The sequence below is a fragment of the Thermobia domestica genome, chromosome 9 (genome assembly GCF_964235325.1).
Source record: "Thermobia domestica chromosome 9, izTheDome1.hap1.1, whole genome shotgun sequence".
NCBI classification, from domain to species: Eukaryota; Metazoa; Arthropoda; class Insecta; order Zygentoma; family Lepismatidae; genus Thermobia; species Thermobia domestica.
This window is the reverse complement of record NC_137462.1, coordinates 75,959,141-75,972,352: the sequence shown is the minus strand read 5'-3', so window position 1 is coordinate 75,972,352 and position 13,212 is coordinate 75,959,141. Positions and strand designations below refer to the sequence as shown.

Below are 13,212 nucleotides of genomic sequence, written 5' to 3'. Positions count from 1 at the left end.
ACCAAAACTAGTAGAAATTCTGGTTTTCACGTTGATAGAGTAAAAGTAATTCCGGTTTTAACTTTTATAATAGAAAAAAGGTTATGGATATGTAAAAGCGGTTTTCTGCAATCAGTTATTCGTTCAAGAATATAATTATTCCATCTCTACCCTAAAACACGAAACTGTAGAAATCTACTACCACTTCTGGCTTCAATATTGATTGAAAAAACAAATCACACTATGCAAACTAAATTCCTTCATATGGTGATTTACTGTTTTGAAAATACAGTAGAACTTCTATATATATCAAACCCCTATTTTGGGAGTGTATATCTGTAGTCTATACTCACTCTGAGATTCCAATGGAAACGTTGGTAAAGGTTTAATGAGCCATACTCCATATTATTTAAGCCATTCCCATAGTATTTTATAATGCTATACGGTATTTGTATAGTTTTAGAATATTTACTTACCCAACATTCCGAAATTTTTGAAGATGAGGGGAATGTGTGTCCCTATCGCCATAAAACTCCGGAAGCGCTGCTCTCATAACGAATAAGTTTTCCAGTTTTCTCTTCGTAGGTTCCAAGTTGTATTTGCAACTTCTCAAATAAGGTAGAATTATTTCTGGATCTTAAATAAACGAAGAGAAAATTACACAGTATTAATTTAGAAACTATCGTACTATCTTGAATGAATTAAGTATTTATTTTTTCTTTGTTCTGTAAATATATAAAGGATATTTCAATAATTTGTTTGATAATGGAAATGTATCATGACTTTTGAACCATATAAATTCCAAGATCGGGTAAAATAACTCGAACATTCAGGTTGTGTATTATATAGGGAAAAGATTTTTCATATCCTCATATAGATAATTTTATATTAGAGTTTATCAGGACATAATGTGCGTAGAGTTGGAAGATTTGCACATTGCTATGTTTACACGTACCTTCTAGGCAAAGGCGAACTCGTATATCTTCCTACTCCAGGCATGGTTATGTCATGGTGGCTGTTATTACAAAATTACTTATATCACGATACTGCCAACTTTTACCTTGTAGGCTTCGTGGATTCATACATGAAAGTACGTGTATACTTCACGTATCTCTCCAGAGATGTTCTGTATAAACGTTCGTACATGCGTTGGTTATCTTGGAAGTTGAAATATTACTGAGTCTGAGTCAAGTTTGGCCCATTCATAACCTTTCGAGTAATTTTGAAAATTAAAAAGAAAAGAAAAGAAAAGAATCTCAACAACCAAAGTTAAGTTTTATCTGTTTGTTACTGACAAAGATTTATATAAATACAAATTGCTTTATTTATTCATCCATGAAATCTTTAAATGTCGAATATTTTTTGTAAGGCGCGTAGCGTTCTCCCTTTGAAATCGTGTGATCCCGCAACTAAATGCGGTATCCTGCCAACCTAACTGAAGTCTTCCAGGTACTTCCTTCAGTTCCACCAAGCGAATACTAGGATGGTACATTTAAATATACACTTTAGCTTCTTTCCATTTCCTTTTTCGCTGTTGGTTCTAGATTGCTAATAAGATTAATTTGACGTTAAATTGGCCTTGGAGGCTGTATTTGGAAGTTCATTAAAGAAATAAAAATATAAATGCAATTTGTACTAAATATTATCGCTAAGTACTTTTAGCAGGCAAAGAGATAGCATGAATCACGCAATCAGTCCATATATTGTGCTCCTAGTGGTGGCCATTTATCAAAACTCCTGATTAGCGATCTCCCCTACATGGCTATGGTATGTTGATTCCTACAACAAATAAATAAATTGCAAGTTTCCAACTATTGCAATCGCAAGTCTAAGGAAAGATACTGTTTTTTAAAAATCAGGTGACGATGATTGATGTTACCAATAGTAGTGGCTGTAAGTAAGAAAAAAATGGACGTTCTTGTCTTTTTCCGTATATGATCATGGAGAGTTTCTTTCCCTCTTTGAACTGAAAATCCTTTAAAAACAATTCAAAAATGAAAGGACTTGATTTGATTATTTTAGTATGATAAAATTTTGTTTTGTTTTTTTCTATCCCAGTACAGACTTGAACATTTCTGCTGAGAGTAATATGCCATAAAAAGATATTTGTGAGTGTATGCGATTGTGGTGATGATATTAACACTTTTGCAAAATTCAATTTTTCATAAAAGTATTTTTTTTTTTTTTTTTAGACAGATGGCTTTAAAAATAAAAATTACTGACTTGAGAGCTACAAAAATATTAATAGCTCTAAAGCTAATGATCTAATATATAGAAAATCTACATTTATAACTTAACTTGTAATACAGAGTTTATTTTATTTTATTTGTTTAATTTTTTTTTTTTTTTTTTTTTTACAGATCTGTCTAGTAATAGATAAGTTCCGGTGGGAACGGGTAGAACAACTAGTTTTAGAAATATAAATTCAGTTCACTGTCTCACTCTACATCTCAGCATATAAACAGCGGAAGTTAGGACTTGTAAACAATACATATAAAGAAAACCCGGTTTATTGAAAACGGCTAAACTACATGTGTAGGAAGTATGTAATGGTACCCTGCATAATTCCCATTAGCAATAATCTTATCGCTCAAATAGGAATAAAGAAAACGATTTTGTTAAGATTCTCCAGAGGGTTTTTAAAATCAGAGAATATATGCTGCACTTACTCTGTTACCAAGATAAACTACAACCAACTACCTGCAGACAAAGGTTTTAGAAAATGAGACGCTTACTATCAAAATTCGCCACATCCATTTCGCTTAGTTTCGGGTAATCTCGCAAAACGTGCAGTGAAGCTCCATATACACGCGTACAAAGTCCCATATTTCAACTAGATTTTAATATGAAATATTAAGCTTTTAAACAAAATTCTGTTTCCATTGAATTCCTTTAGATCAAGCATATAACAAGCGACATACAACTCAAGTTCGAAAAAAAAAAAAAAAAAAGATTTTGATACTAGGTATCTCAAATAAAATCTTCTAAGCCATCTACAGTAATTATTCGTTGCTTCATCTTTACACACTGCATTTCCATGATAGAAGGTAGTGGCCCTGTAAGATATTGCTACATTAAGAAAATCTACCGTACAGACAGTGGTCGAATTGCTTATAAATTACTACTAGTATTCACCTATGGATAAAACTATGCCGGTTAGAATTCATGTTTTGTATTTTCCTCCTTATAGAACACAAAGGTTCTGAAGGGCGAGATCTACTATTAAAGTGGCCACCAAACTACGACTGGCCTAGAATATGAAACAGTTAGGGGTTGAGCTGACCAACCATCATGCAAGGTCATCCTTTATAGTATAGGTCGCTCCTCCCCAAACTATTTTGCCACCAAAAGCGCTGAATTATAGGACCAATATAGCGGTAAAGCACATCATACAGTGATAGTGAGTTTTAATACGTGTTTTGTTACACTATCTTGAATTTCTTCCGAATAAAACACTAATATCTGTGTTTTAATTTATGGACTATTGTCCTTAATATTGATATGGCATTAATAATAATAATAATAATAATAATAATAATAATAATAATAATAATAATAATAATAATAATAATAATAATAATAATAATAATAATAATTTTATTTAAGTGCTGTGAACAGCTCATAAGCAAAAATACAACACTATGTTAAAACCATTATATAATTATTTTAAACAGACCAGAAAATATATAGTATAGAATGACTGTTAGAGCAGGTTAAGGCCTTTGTCAGGAGGTTAATATATTAAAATTATAAGGTTCAAACTGATATATAAAACAAAAAATTAAAAAACCAGTCAATTTCATAATATACTATTAAAAGAACTATGCAAATTAAAGTCTCGTTTAACTATCATTTAAAAGAATGAAACAACGTTACTTAAAATCACATATCCAACATGCAAAAACCTTGTTCACTTATTGTCATATTTTAACATAAAAGACTGGTTCTTTGAGTAAAAGATTATAACATAAAAATACACTGAAAATACACAATAACAATAAAATAAAGATAAGCAACTAGAACCTTTATCATGAAGTTAAAACAGTTTAATTTTCGTAAGATATGCTCTAACATTTATCTTAACATATGTTCATTTTAAATTGTAAGACATTGTCATCCTTCTTATGTTAGTATTTCACGTTTTGAGTTTAATGCAACAAATGTCGATCGATTCCTAACACAATAATTCGGCACTCTTATTTCTATATTTTCTAAGCAATATTTGCTACTATATTTGTTATCCAACAACATTTGAATAAATAATTTATTAATAGCTTTCCTTCTTTCCGATAGGGCTTGAAGTCCCCAAAATGTTAACCAATATCCATATTCATGTGCATAATAATCCTTATTCATTTTGTAACACAATATCCTTATGAAACATTTCTTTACAGCTTCGATTTTGTTAACAAGTGTGTTGGATAGACTGTTCCAGACAACTGAAACGAATTCCAATTTGGATCTTACAAATGTCTTATATAGGTACACATAAGAACTACCATTTATAAAATGAGGCCATTGATAAAATATAAAACCTATTGTTTTTCTTGTTGATTGTACTATGTCATTTATGTGATTACCAAATTTTAATAGTCTGTCATACAAAATACCGATATTTTTAATTTATTCAACTTTGTCTATTGTGACTCCATTAATTTATTATTATTATTATTATTATTATTATTATTATTATTATTATTATTATTATTATTATTATTATTATGAAGTGCTGTGCACAGCTCATAAGCAAAAATAATACACTGTGTTAATACCATTATATAATCGTTTTAAACAAACCAGAAAATTTAGGTTTGCCAGGTAAAGTTTAATATATTTAAATTCCAAGGTACAAACTGATTTATAAAACAAGATTTAAAAGAAATAGAAACAATTTCATAAAATACCATTTACGGAACTATGCACATCAAAGCTTCATTTAACTAATATCATTTAAAAGAATGAGTCAACCTTGCTTAAAATTACATATCTGCCATGCGAAAGATTCTGGTCATTTATTGTCACATCTCAATATAAAAGATTGGTTCTTTGAATAAAAGATTATAACTAAAAATATGTCTATTCTGAAGATACATAATAACCATAAATTAAAGATTGGTACTTAGATCAATAGTCATGAAGTTAAAACAGTTTTTGTAAGAATTGCTCTGTTATTTGTCCCAAGATATGTTCATTTTAAATTACTGCAAGACAGTGTCACTCTTCTTAATATTTCGCATTTTGAATTTAGTGCTACCAATGTTGATCTAGTCTTTACACTATACACCGGCACCCTTATTCCTATATTACTCAAGCAGTATTCGCTACTATAGACTATTTGCTATCCAATACGCTCTGAATGAAGTATTTTTCAATAAATTTCCTTCTTCCCTATAGAGAGTGAAGTCTCCATAAAACTAACCAGTGAAGTCATGTGAATAGCAATCGTTTTCCATTTTATAACATAATAATAATAATAATAATAATAATAATAATAATAATAATAATAATAATAATAATATAACAATTTACAGTTCAACTTCACATATGAATTTTACTTGAAATATGCCACAATTTTATCAAACATAAGAAAGAAATGAATGCAATAACTATATTAATCTAATAGTGCATATAAATTAGAAAAAAAATCTTTCCTTTACTATGTAGTTAGATTGATCTCAAAGACGTGCAAAAATACAAAGTATATTACGAATGGTAGTTTTTATTATTATTATTATTGGTTGAAGAGTTAATTTCTAGATTTAACAAGAATTTTAGCAATGATCCAGAAACATGGATCAAAAGATTGCGATCTTGACCAAGAATTTTTAGGAATCATAAAAAAAAAAAAAAAAAAAAACTGCATCAAAAGATTGCGATCTTGATTAATAATTAGTTCTTGGATTAAAAATTTTTGAACGGGCCCTAAATCGAGTTTTCGTAGTTTTTACGGAATCCGCACATCATATTCAGTTTAAGTGATAGTTTGGGTTTGGCTTTACTATATGTAGTTCTCCTGATATAAGGGTTACAAAATAATTTTGACTGAAATATATTGGGTCTGTTTAGGATCAAGAGCCACAAAATTTTTGAACGATCCCTAAATCCAATTTTCGTATTTTCTACGGAATAAGCACATCATACTGAGTTAACCGATAGTTTGGGTTTGGCTAACTATATGTTGTTCTCTAGATATGAGGCATACAAGAACATTTTTGATTGAAATATATTGGATTTTTTAAATGTATTTTTGGATAAGGGGCCACAAACTTTTTGAACAGCTTCTAAATCAAGTTTACGTATTTTGTACGGAATAAGCACGTCATATTGAGTTAAGTGATAGTTTGGGTTTGGCTACATTATATGTAGTTCTTCAGATGTAAGGCCTACAAAAACATTTTTGTCTAAAATACAGTATATTGGATCTTTTGAACCAAAATAAAAAGAAAAAAAAATGAAAGTTTAAGCTTTAAAACCCTAGAAAATTTCCTTCGGCCTCTCATTGAATTCATCCCTGATTTTCTCTATTCAATCAACATCGTAAAAAAGTTAAGGAACTTCTTGAATTAAGAATACTGAACTCCAATCTAGAATTTCCAAAGGAAATTGCTTACATTTTGATCACATCTTCTAAATACAAGTTGTCTAGTATACCATAGCCTTCCGTTAATTCAAAATATCAACAGTTTGTTTTAGATTACGTACGTTGTCATGAAATAGAAGTTAAAAAAAAAGGAAGAAACGGTTAAAGGAAACAAAAGTACATACTCGTATGTTTCAAGTAAATAGTACATTATAGACAGTGTAATATGTGAAGTCATCTCTCTAGAGTTCATTAACATGCGTAAGGATATTACCTCTCTCAAAAAGACAACGAACTGTTGCGTGTTTCCAATTTAATCTTAACGCATCCTTTCTTGTATTCTTTTCTGAGTAGTGTATCTTATGACAAAGAGAAATATATTTCCTTCTTTCAAGTACTACAGCATTACTTAACGAAAAGATTTCCCACGTTGTGTACTTTGATGAAGGATATTACGAATACTCAGCACATAATTTGTAGCTTCACTCACGAAATGTACAGTATTTTTATTATTCAGATGAGCTATTTTTAGCAGTACTATCTTTGTTGTACACAAATTAAAGGAAATAAGCTTGTTGGATTTAATTAACGTCAAAATCATATGAAATTGTGAAATTGTGGAATTTTATTTTCTCGCTTTGATCTTTATCAGTTTCCTTTGTTTCAGAAGCCTGTTTTCTTGAATTAACCTCTTTGGACCTTATATAGAAAGGTTACTTTTTTAAGTAGTCAGTTTTGTAATAAAAATGAAAGGAAACATTATTTAAAAAAAAAAAACATTTATTTTCTGAATTTACACATGATTCTCTATTTTTCTACATTCCGGTGTTTATTGTCGGTTCAAACATTTATTATAATGAACAACGAGTTTTGAATACTCTTCTCATTGAACCTGGTGAGGTGCGTACCCAGAAATTTTTGTTGGGAGGGGTTCAATACCATTATGTCTATGTAGTATTGAGCGGGTCTGCACCCAAAAAGACGATAAGAATTATAAAATACTTCCATCTATATTTTCAGATAAAAATACAGAACTAGATTGTTTTTATAAGAGAAAGAGTACAGATAAAGTATAAGATCAAATTTTGATGGTACATGAATCATTTTCCTGTTAAACAAGTATAGTTTTATTGAAAGGGCCCAGACCCGATGGACCCCCGTGGGTGCAATCTGATCCTGGCTATCATTAGGACCGTTAACTAGTAACAAATTTTCAAAATAATCTGATTGATTGAATGATTGACTAAGATTGAGAGAGGTAGTATAGTGTTAGAAATTCACTTTTATAGGTATTACATGAAGAGAACTAATTTATTACAATAATATATATAACAAAGAGCATATGAGATAAACCATTACCAAAAAGGCTTATTAAATGAATGATATTTACAAGATATTGAAGGGTTCACATTCTCGTTTTACATGTCAGGACTGTCTATGTGTATTTTTCACCAGAGTCACTAACAGAGCTCTTTGCGAGCGTACTTACAGTGTCTTAACGTCCATTGCCATCAGAAACTGCACTACTCCTTCCCAATGTCACTTTTCGACGAAACAAGAGTGGTAACTAGGAGGTTGATAGATTCTTCTGCACACCTAGACTGAATTGTCTATGGTTTTTATAGTACTTTCATTTCACGGAACTGGAATTGTTTTTGTTTTCACTTTTCTAAATTCGTCCGTGTTACCCACAAACATGTTGTTAGTTCTATTTAAAAATGTTTTCACTCTGCTACATTGTTCTAGAAACTTAGAGTTGATCCGTTAACTGTGTACTTCTATATTATTTTTATACCTCAAAATGAGGAATGTCTTACTAGGAATGGCCAGGGGGCTGAGGCCTCTCTTCCTACAACCTTTAGTTCTACTGAAACTTTCATTTGTTTACTGCAATGTATCTCCTTCCCCGGCGCATGAGTCCTTAAAAATGATCTTGGCTTCCCTGTCTTAGTGCCTGGCTGAGTGAGGTAAATGTATATTTCAATGCGGTTTTACCCGTTAAGTAACTGTCTATTTCAAGGTTGTTTGCTATTTTGGTAGTACAGTTTATAATATTATGTTTTGATAGTACTAAAATTAAGTATTAAAACGTATCTTATAATTATTTTGTTCGTCATACCAGTTTGTTTTGTACTATCCCTGTTTTACGTGACCTCATCTTTTGCCTCTCTACATAAAAGAAGTCAGTCTGACTGACTCACACATATATCAACGTCCAAACCAAACCGCTTATGCTAGAAACTTGAAATTTGAACAGAGCATAGGATTTGTAACGTTAGATGCCACTAAGGAAGGATTTTTGGAAATTCGACAAGGAAGAGGTGGCAATTATTGTAGTAAAATGTCCATATTTCCGAATTCCTGAAGATTGGAGACATGAAATTTTGCATATGGACCTCTCATTTAAAACAATAGTACCTGTGTTTTAGCATTATATTTGACCTAGAAGGAAAGAAAATAGGCAGGAAGGAAAAATTGGTGGAATTACAATTATTATAATAAGATGGCCACATCTTGGAACTCCTTAAATTTAAAGGCTTGAAATTTGGTATTTGAAATTTTCATTTAAAATAATTTCGTAAATATGTAAGTGTTGTATCGATTTTTGAGATTATCCTAGAAGAGAAGCAAAGAAGTGAAAATATAAAGGGGTGGGGAAGTTACAATTATATGGGGGTGAATGATACAAATATCGCCACAAATTCGGAATAATGGAAATAAGTCATTCATTTTCAACAACGAAAAAAAATAAACAATACATCAACTACCTAGGATCTTGTTCTAAGATGATCACCAGTTGAATGTTCAAAATTAGGAACGAGATACAATTTATTGATACTTTTCTTATAGTGGGTAAAACGGTGATATTGCAAGCATCTAAAGATAGTATCGTTATCCACAAATCATAAGATTTATAAAATAGAGACATATATTTGAGTGGTAGGTTTGAACCCAATATTAGAAGATAACATCAAATACAATAAAGAAGTCTGTAGCAAATAATAATGCATACATAATGAGCCATCAACGTTTAACCAATGTGTGAAGTAGGTATGAAAACAATAGATCTTCTCTGTGGACTTACGTAACGATATTTAATTTAAAAAAAAAAAATCATCGTCCAACAGTGCACAGCTGTCTTCACACTTCTTAAAAGTGCAGCTACTGTCACAAACATTGCTGACTCATAGTTTCCGTGAAACCACATCTTGCATTCTACACATCGAACGCGGATCTTTTGTCTTTTGATGGATTAAAACTCCTCACAATCACACACACACACACAAATTTCCCAATGTTGTTTCTTCTTTCTATTAGGTTTACTTTGACTCTAGCCAACTTCGATTGACGAACATCTCTTTCGATTTGTGTGGATGGTTTTTTGACTATCCGTCGTATATTGCGATATTTTAAAATAGTTAAAATGGTGTACTAAGTCAAAGGTGGGAAGAGTAAATCGCAATGCATATATTATATTACAAGCCTAGACTCAGGGAACTTTGGAAGTCGGAAGCAAAATAGAATGTAACATTTTTAATATTATCTTCCACTCTCTAAAAGCTGCTTTGAAAGAAAGAAAGAGTTCTCTAAAATTGAAGGAAGACCTGTAATAATAAGATGCAAGTAATGAAAGTAGTTACATTAAAATATCTGACCTTGAAATGATCTCTTAAGTTGAACGTCGCATAACCTAAAATTACAGGGTTTATAGTACTTTATAGTGTATGTGCATGTTTGTGTGTGTGTGTATCTGCGTGACTAAAGCATTTTTAGGTGTGGTTGTTTTTCTTTCTGCAAGGTTATTTAAGTAGTGAAAATTTGTATATTAAATCTTTAGAGTCACGTGTTTTCCCTTTCTTTTTCATTTTGTAAAAATTAATGTACTATGGAAGAAAAAAATATTTGAAAGATTATATAACTTCGGAAATGTGCTACAACTATTGTCATTCTTGGTCCTTAAGATTAGATTCACAATTTAGATTTCTGGGATTTCGACATCTATGGCCATTTAGCCCGTCACGTATGAGGGATGACGTCTCTTGGCGAGCACACTATTTGGGGAAAGGGAAGGAAGGAAGCGGCCTGGGACCTGTAAGTTAGGTTCCACCCCGACATTTGCCTGGTGTGAATGAGGAAAACCCAGGAAAACCTCATTCAGGGTGGCTAGCCTGAAAAAGGTTTTTACACTTTTTTGACCTAGTGCCACCACCGGGAATCGAACCCGGAACCGCTTTGCATAAGATTAAAAATTATGTTTCTGGGTATTCAGGATCTACGGCCTTTTAAGCCTGTCACTATGAGGGATGATGTCCCTGGTAGACGTCACACTACCCAGGGAAGTAGGGCAGAAATAAAGGAATGGGGGAAGCGCCCTGTGATTTTTACACTAGGTACCATCTCGGCGTTTGCCTGGTGCTTACCTTTCACACCAAGTGAATGAGAGTAACCCTGGGAAACTTTACTGAGCATGGCTGGCCTAAAATGGCTTTTACGCCTTTCCGATCGAGTATCTCCACTGGAAATCGAACCCGGGATCACCCGCACCAAAAGCGAGAGCGTTACCGGCTATGCTACACTAGGCCTGCATTCCTGCTGCTGAAACTATTGCTCCTATTACGGGCATGTTGGCTCAGCTACCCAGTATGGTGCAGTCGAGCGGTTTAGGTATTAGGCTGTTGATTGTGAAGTGAAGCCCAGTTCGACTCCATGTAAAGAACATGATCATTTTTAACTCCCCGTAGTTACGTGTCCAAGTCGGATTGAACCATTGAAAATTTAGAATGAAGATTACTTGTTCCGCGACGATTAAGAGCATAGAATCCAGCTTGTAGTGAATTGATGCGAAGTATTTCTCGTATCAGTTCCTGGTCATGTGGTGGCCAATACTGTGTTCGTGGATATTCCTTGAACTTTTCCCGTTTTTCTCACCTTTTCATTCCACACATTGTTTAGTGATCATTTAGTTTTATTAATCATCCATCACCTTTTACTTACAGGACAAGTAGTGTGACATGAAACTAAAGATTTAATGTCAGTTATTATTATTATTATTATTATTATTATTATTATTATTATTATTATTATTATTATTATTATTATTATTATTATTATTATTATTATTATGCTAAAAGTTCTGTTATTAAGATTCAGGGAAATATAAGGAAAAATGTGGAAGAAATTTGAACTAGTCTAAATGTGGTCAGTACAAACATTAGTTTCCATTGCGATTTTTTTTTACGACAATGGTAAGTGTAGTTTCAGAAAAGACACTAAAATTCAGAAAGTGCAAATTTATTTACAAATATGAGCAGAAACTTACCTTTGAAGTAAAAGTTTTGTGAGGCTGCCTAAAAATTATTACCGTTTCATGAAAATGAAAAGAAATATTACTTATTTGAAATCACTAACAGAAAATGAAAATATTTCCGGACGTAATTTTTTTTAGAACAGTGTTAGCCACATGGTGGTCCACGGGCCGGATACGACTCGCAAATAAAAATGGAGAAGTTATGATTTATTTACTTTCCTTCTTCTCCACTCTTCGTTTTTATTTTAAAGTCCCATAATTATGCTTCAAGACTAAGAGAGATGAAGATGATGCTGATGACCGATATAGGGAAATGAAGAAAGTGAAAGGAAATAGGAAAACCCTGAGAAACCCCATTCATACGGTGTTTGTTCATTACAAGCCCACTTCGCGATAGCTGGGGCCCAACTTGGGACTTCATACAGTAGAGGTGAGCACTCTGCCACTGAGTTAACCTGGCTATTTCTTTTGCTTAACAGAAATAGTGTAGCTTGCCATCATAACATCCCTGAATTCAGACTTGAGTTTTAGAGTGAGTCAGCCCGATTTTTTCTTTTCATACTGTTACATTTAAATGTCCGTAGCTCAGAGCCTAATTGCTCTAGATGCATAAAACAGGAAGCAGAATACCCAGAATAGAACAAAGTTTTACAAAATGTATTACTTAAACACATTCAACGAATCGTCGCGTCGTTTCAAAGGGAGAGGCAAGGAAATGGAAAATACTTATCAAGTACCATTGTTATTTTGTCCTGGCCAGTAATGCGTTAAATTATCCATCAGTGTTCTAGAAAATTATCATGTATGTTAATCAGTAATCAATACATAAATTCGAATTCGAATTTCATCCATCGAATTCCATCATAAACATAATCTACACTCGAATCATTAACAATGAAATGAAATGAAATTTGTGAATTTACGCCTCATGGTTATGCCGGTTAGGCTAAAGGAGACGGTGATGATGAGTAATGAATGAAATGGCGGAATGAAGAAAGTAGGAGGAAACGGGAGAACCCCGAGAAAACCCATGCACACGGTTTGTCCACCACAAAGTTCACTTGGCGGGGGCTGGCATTAGGGATGCACGCGAGACAGACGAGACAAGAAATGGAAAAGTCTCGTCTTGTCTCGCAGCCTCAAATGTTGGTCTCGTCTCGTCTCGCGTCTCGCATAAAATCCTGAGTCTCATCTCGCGTCTCGCGCGAGACTTTCTCGCATGGTCTCGCAGTCTCGCATACATTCAAAATTTTGCAATGTGTTATTCTATGGCTGTTAATGTATGATGATGTGATATTCTGTCCGAAGGCAGGTATTTGACCTAAAAGTCCCTTGGCAAGGTGAA

General features: G+C 32.6%; 1 protein-coding gene across 1 annotated transcript in view; it reads right to left on the bottom strand.

The window, feature by feature from the left end:
- LOC145694758 (alpha-tocopherol transfer protein-like) overlaps positions 1-13,212 on the bottom strand; it is an 83,932-nt gene that overhangs the window by 40,309 nt on the left and 30,411 nt on the right. The window contains exon 3 of the mRNA XM_081771370.1: positions 456-615. Coding sequence (XP_081627496.1) covers positions 456-615 — 160 coding nt within the window. The remainder of the gene's footprint in view (positions 1-455; positions 616-13,212) is intronic.